At 52.4% G+C, this 6,783-nt stretch overlaps 1 protein-coding gene across 1 annotated transcript in view; it reads left to right on the forward strand.

Annotated features, from left to right (window-relative positions):
* TIMM50 (translocase of inner mitochondrial membrane 50) overlaps positions 1–1,363 on the forward strand; it is a 48,215-nt gene extending 46,852 nt beyond the window's left edge. The window contains exon 11 of the mRNA XM_083627644.1: positions 767–1,363. Coding sequence (XP_083483770.1) covers positions 767–868 — 102 coding nt within the window. The 3' untranslated portion in view covers positions 869–1,363. The remainder of the gene's footprint in view (positions 1–766) is intronic.
* The last annotated feature ends 5,420 nt before the right edge of the window (positions 1,364–6,783 follow it).

Consider the following 6,783-nt stretch of genomic DNA (forward strand, 5'->3'; position numbering starts at 1 on the left):
CTGGGGTTGCAGAGTCACCATCCCAGTCGCTTCGTTGGGAAATCCTGGTTTCCCTGCTAATAAAGTATAAATATTTTAGCTTACTTAGAAGGTTCAAAGCTCATTGTGGTAACACTGCCATCTCGTATGGTGAGGCCAACCCAGTGGGCAAAATACTGCAAAAAAAAAGAGCCCACATTCAATACAGATCTTCGTCTGAGTGTGGCTTTTGCAGATAGTGGGGTCCCAGAAGATTTTTTCCCTTCCACTACCATTTCTTGGTTGGTTCTCCTTTTTCTCCTCTCCAGCGGATCAAGGGAAGGCAAGTGCCTCAGAGGATCTGCAGAATGCCTTCTCCACGCATTGGCCTAGTTCATCCTCACATTAAACCACAGTTTAAAGCAAACCATGGTTTACTGTGACGTGAGCAGCATGCTGGTGCATGCAGCAAAAAAAAAAAAAAAATCACGCCGCTCTTCCCCTCCACTGCTGTGGTCCTGCAAACAAAACAAGCAGCTGAGTCTGCCCTGCCACGCCGTTCGATCCTGGGCTTGCGGTTTGTTTTTCTCTGAACCCACCCTCGGCAAGAAACCAAGGTTTGCTGATCATCTGCACGAAGGCAGTTTAAAAACAAGTCTCTGGCCTAACGTGGCATGTGAGCCAGGCTGCTGAGTTACTCTGCTAGCCTCCTTGACACGTCCACATGTACGGGAATGGGATCGGCAGGGCTCGGGGCGGCAGCCTTTCTGGATTCCTTGGTGGTGACCAGGCTCCCGTTTGTTCGCAGGAAGAGCAGCAACGCCTCTCTGACCTCTCCCAGCACAAGAAGCAGCAGCTCTTCCTGGGCTCCCTGGCAAGCCGCCTGTGGCCTCGCTCCAAGCAGCAGTGACGCCGGCACCTTCGAGGGACAGCCACGCTGCCCACAGAAACGGACTCCTTGGCCGCTCTGGAGGCGACAGCCACACTGGAGGGTGCGGCACAGACTTTGCCCCCCAAAGCCAGGGGCTGCAAGTGCTGGCACCCACCGTCTCATCCTTCCCTTAAATTCCAGCAGCAATATCCCCACCAAGGCCTGGACCGCTGTGCGCATAGACTGGGATCTCTCTTTTTCCAGGGGAGGAACTCTACTGGAGCAGCAGGATCTGTGGTGGCCTATTGAGCAGCCTCTCCTGTGCGCAGCCAAGGAAGTGAGCCTCGCCGTCCCAGCCAAGAAAGGGGGGAGGATGGGGGGCCGCGCAGTGTTCTCCTAGATCGCCTCCGGACCGGTCTCTCGCATCCTGCTATCATGTTCCCTTCAGGCTCCAGGCCCTGCTGCTACTCTTCTGGGGCAAACAGAAATGAATGTTGGGTGTACTCTGAAATAAACGGCCATCTTTCTAGCAAAGGCGCTGTCGGGCCCTGTTTCCCCAGCCAGAATGTGTGAATGCGTGCGCACAGGAGTCTTCATCCTCTCGTTTAGATGGGAACCTGCTTCCTAAGAGACAGCCTCTGGCCCCACCTTCTCCCCACCTTGACATCTCAGTGCAGGAAAGTCAGCTCCAGTCTTCATCCGGAGTCCAGGTCCGGATGTAAACAGGAAAGAGAGCCAGCTGGGGATATGCTGGGCTAGAGTGGGGTGGGGTGGAGTGTGGAGGGCTGTGGGCTTTTATAGAGGAGGAGCACACAGCCGTCGGAGGGGGTTTCGCTCCTGCTCTGCTGTTGTGCTGCATTTTAAAAAATGACTTGTGGTTTCCCACCACCCCCTTCCCTGTAAATGTCAGTAAAACCCTCTGGGGCAGGGATTTCTACTGGTGAATAGGGCTGTCCCTCTCAGCCCAAATATATAATACGCGATTTGCTGCAAAAGTAACGGGATGTTGGAGAGCTAAGCATCTTAGGAACACCAGCTTCAGTTGACCAAGTTGCCAGACTCAGGAGAAAAAGCTGGGCAATAGGAGTTGGGTGGGAAACTGATGTGTTGGAAGTGGAGAGGAATTTGTAGATTGGGGTGGGTGGGTGTGGACTGTCTGTAGCTGAGGAACATGGCCAAAAGCAGCTTTGCCCAGAGCAGCCACCCAGGTAGCAAGAGAGCAAAACTCTGCCTCCTTCCTGCGCAGGCGCAACACTTGCGCAAAGATGTGCCGCAGCGGCTCTGGGTTGCTGCAGCAGGGGCAGGTGCGACACCTGGAAGTGTGAGTCCTTAGTTCCAGCTTCTCTGACTGTGAACTGGCCAGAACGGCTGCCATGTGCCGTGTGAGCAAACCAGTTTCAAGCCAAAGCGCAGAGCATGCCCCCGACGCCCAGCCCACGTGGCACAGAGCGAGGCCTGGTCCCTCTTGGATTAACAGCAGGCCTGGTGAGTCGCTGGCACCAGTTCCCTTCCTGGTCTTTTTTTTCCAGGGCAGCTGAAAATGCTGTGTGTGTGTGTGTGTGTGTGTGTGTGTGTGTGTGTGTGTGTTTTTCCGCCTTCCTTACCTTATTCTTCTTAGAAAGAATGTGGGGGGGGGGGGCAGGGAAAGACACTTCCTGGCAGGAACTGAATCCAGATCTTTCCCACACTCCCCCCCCTTTCTCTTCTCCTTCCCCCAAAGAAAATCCCTTTCCAGGCTGTCTAAGGTGGGGAACATGCGAGGAATAAACAGCTGGAGGTGGGGGGGGGAGGCACAGAAGTGTTTAGAACATAAACAGGACGTGACTCTGGAAGGAGGTCTGCATCCCCTCCTGGCTGATTTTTAAATGCAAGGTTACTTTGTACTGATATCCCCCCCCCCCTTGCAGCCAAACAACAGGAAGGAGAGGGGGGGGCTTCTCTGTGCGCCGTGTGTGTTGGGGGGCGGAGTAATTTCAGACTTGGGCGGAGGAGAGGGGTGCCTTCCAAAAAGCCATGCGCAGGTTTGTTTGTTTTTCAAAAGCATACAATGCCAAATTAAAAAAACAAACCACTGGAAGGTCAGAAATTAACCTAAGCATGCACATCCAGCTACACCCTAAAGAGGACACATCCTGCCCTACCAAAATGAAAGATGAAGGCCAATTAAGAGCCAAATCCCTTGGGAAAGAGGAGTGCCTTTGCCTGAGGACTATAGTTAGGCAATGTTGGTGCCAGGCAAGGTTTCCCAGGGAGAACATTGGCACAGCTGGGGAGCCACCACTGAAAAGGCTCTTTCTCTCTGGACTTCTTCCTGCATCCTGAATTGGCTGTTTGTTGGCGCTTTGGGTGGCATAAATAGTGGGGCTTCTGTTGTATTGATCAGTGCTAGGCTAAGCACCTGACCCCATCGTCGTCACCATCATGTGATGGGAGAGTTCTGTTTATTATCTATGTATTCCATTTATATCCCAAGGAAAAGGTGGAATCTATCTAATGGTTATCAGTAAGATAACAAGGAAAATAAGGTTTGTTGATGGCCACACAGTCCACGCTTTCGTGACTGCCTTGACTCAAGGTGTATCGTACACAGTTGTCTTCCCATTTTATCCACACAACAACCCTTTGAGGTAGGTTCAGGCTCAAGGAATCTGGCTGGCCCAAGGTCACCCAGTGAGCATGACTGAGCAGGGATTTGAACCCTGGCCTCTCCTGGGTTTTATTCCAGCACACTAACCACTACACCAGAGGGACGCGGGTGGCGCTGTGGGTTAAACCACAGAGCCTATGGCTTGCCGATCAGAAGGCCGGCGGTTCGAATCCCCGCGACGGGGTGAGCTCCCGTTGTTCTGTCCCAGCTCCTGCCCACCTAGCAGTTCGAAAGCACGTCAAAGTGCAAGTAGATAAATAGGTACCGCTCTGGCGGGAAAGTAAACAGCGTTTCCGTGCGCTGCTCTGGTTCGCCAGAAGCGGCTCAGTCATGCTGGCCACATGACCCGGAAGCTGTACGCCGGCTCCCTCGGCCAATAAAGCGAGATGAGCGCCGCAACCCCAGATTCGGTCAAGACTGGACCTAATGGTCAGGGGTCCCTTTACCTTTAACCACTACGCCATGCTGAGGGTTGAGGCCCAGGAGCTGGTTCTGCTGAGTGGGGCTTGGCTAAGGCAGCACAGCTGATGTGTTGAAAACTGGACAATCCAGCCTTCACACACACACACCAGCTGTTCTGCACAACAGCCTGCTGGAGCTGATAGTCCAAATCAGCTGGAAGACCCCAGGAAGGCTGCATCAAGTGACCCCTAAAAGCTGCAGGTTGCTGAGCTGTCGTTTTTGCACCTAATTCAAACCTCACACTCTGCCTGGAAGCTTGGGAGGCAAGAGGCTGCTAATCTGGGATGTAATTGTCCTCTATTTCCCCCTCTCTCTCGCACACACACACAAGGTTGCAGTTCTACTTGCAGGGCCTGCGTCCTTCCCCACCACCTCCGATAAATAAATAAATCCCTGTGTTGCCAAGGTCTTGTCTCATTGCTTCCTGTTTGGCGTGTATAATGAATCCGTTTCCTGCACCTTTTGACATTACCTCACCCCCGGGCTGCTGTTCTGCATCCCGCTGCTTCCCCCCCCCCCCCGCCCCAGCCTCCCATTGCTCACCCACGCTGGTTCAGTAGAGCAGAAGCTGCAAGAGAGGCGATTCAGAGTGTGGTTGAAGAAAACCTGGAGGGTAATATTATAATAATAATAATAATTTATTATTTACATCCCGCCCATCTGGCTGGGTTTCCCCAGCCACTCTGGGCGGCTTCCAACAAAACAGTAAATACAATAACCTATTAAACATTAAAAGCTTCCCTAAACAGGGCTGCCTTCGGATATCTTCTAAAAGTTTGGTAGCTATTTTTCTCTTTGACATCTGGTGGGAGGGCGTTCCACAGGGCGGGTGCCACCACCGAGAAGGCCCTCTGCCTGGTTCCCTGTAACCTCACTTCTTGCAATGAGGGAACCGCCAGAAGGCCCTTGGCGCTGGACCTCAGTGTCCGGGCAGAACGATGGGGGTGGAGACGCTCCTTCAGGTATACCTGGCCTTTGAGGCCGTTTAGGGCTTTAAAGGTCAGCACCAACACTGTGAATTGTGCTCAGGAACGTACTGGGAGCCAATGAAGATCTTTCAGGACCGGTGTTATGTGGTCCCGGCGGCCACTCCCAGTCACCAGTCTAGCTGCCGCATTCTGGATTAGTTGTAGTTTCCGGGTCACCTTCAAAGGAAGCCCCACATAGAGCGCATGGCAGTAGTCCAAGTGGGAGATAACTAAAGCATGCACCACTCTGGCGAGACAGTCTGCGGGCAGGGAGGGCCTCATCCTGTGTACCAGGTGAAGCTGGTAGACAGCTGCCCTGGACACAGAATGGACCTGCGCCTCCATGGACAGCTGTGAGTCCAAAATGACTCCCAGGCTGCACACCTGGTCCTTCAGGGCCACAGTTATCCCATTCAGGACCAGGGAGTCCTCCACACTGGCCCGCCTCCTGTCCCCCAAAAACAGTACTTCTGTCTTGTCAGGATTCAACCTCAATCTGTTAGCCGCCATCCATCCTCCCAACTGCCTCCAGACACTCACACAGGACCTTCACCGGTAATGTGGCTGTGCAATTTGCTGCTGCAAGATTGCATGTTTCGGAAACGAGCGCTGAGAGATTCCTCAATGCTGACTTCTGTGGGAAGACCTCAGTCTGTCCATAGCTCAGTGGCCGAGTACATGCTTTGCCTGCAGAGCGTTCCCAGCCCTGACGGTGACCTTCCCAGTTAAAAAAGGACCTTGAAAGGACATAAGAAGAGGCTGCTGGATCCGGCCAATGGCCCATCTGGTTCAGCATGCTGTTCACACTGCGGCCAACCTTTGGGAAACCTGCAAACGGGACCCAAGCAGAAGAGCTTGCTTGTCCTGTGACTTCCAGCAACTGGTGTTCAGAAGCATTTCTGCCTCCGACCGCAGGCAAGAGTATCAGCACTGGGGCTAGTAGCCATCAATAGCCTTGTACCCGAACTTGTCCAATGCTCTCTTTCAGCTGTCCAGGTTGGTGGCCTCCCTGGTGGCAGGGAGTTCCATAGTTCATGAACTTTGATCTGTGCGCTGCTCTTCTCTGACAAACTGCTCAAAGCAGCTCACAACCACAAAAAAAGGTTCACACAAGCTCTTTCGCTAAGAAATAGAAGACACTGAAATACCGTGGTCATATAAATGAGAGGCTAACAAAAGCCTTTTGTGTCAACTAATATGCGATAAAATTTAACAGTCCACTCAAAAGTAAATCCTTAACGGTGAAAGGACAGTAGCATAATCCTGGAAGGCTCAAAGGCTGCCTCTTTCCATATGAACCTACCTGGCCCCTGGGATCATCTTTTGAGGCCCTCCTTCGTGTGCCGCCTCCTCAGAGGTCCGGAGGGTGGCAACACGAGAACAGGGCCTTCTCTGCAGTGGCTCCCCGTCTGTGGAATGCTCTCCCCAGGGAAGTTCGCCTGGCACCTTCACTGTACATCTTTAGGCGCCAGGCAAAAACTCCTCTTCAACCAGGCCCTTTGCCTGACTGACATCCTATACTCTTTTTAAAATGTGGGCTCTTTTCGGGGAGGTGGGGCGGGTAATCTGGTTTTTGTTTTGATTTTATGGAATTGATTTTTAATGTGAACCACCCTGAGACCTTCGTGTATAGGGCGGTTAAGTAAGTACCGGTAAGTTAAATAATAGGGGATCTCCTACTCATTCTCAGCACTCTTTACAAACTACATCTCCCAGAATCCTTTGGGGGAAGCCATGACTGTTCCAATGACTGGAACGATACTGTTTTAAATATATAGTGCCCACGGAGCCTTCGTTGAGCCTTCGTTCCGATTTGTTGGCAGGGTGTTTATCGGTTTCCCCATTAATCATTGGTTCATCCCAAGCTTCTTGGTATG

This window comes from Podarcis filfolensis (genome assembly GCF_964270895.1).
Source record: "Podarcis filfolensis genome assembly, chromosome: 8".
Taxonomy (NCBI): domain Eukaryota; kingdom Metazoa; phylum Chordata; class Lepidosauria; order Squamata; family Lacertidae; genus Podarcis; species Podarcis filfolensis.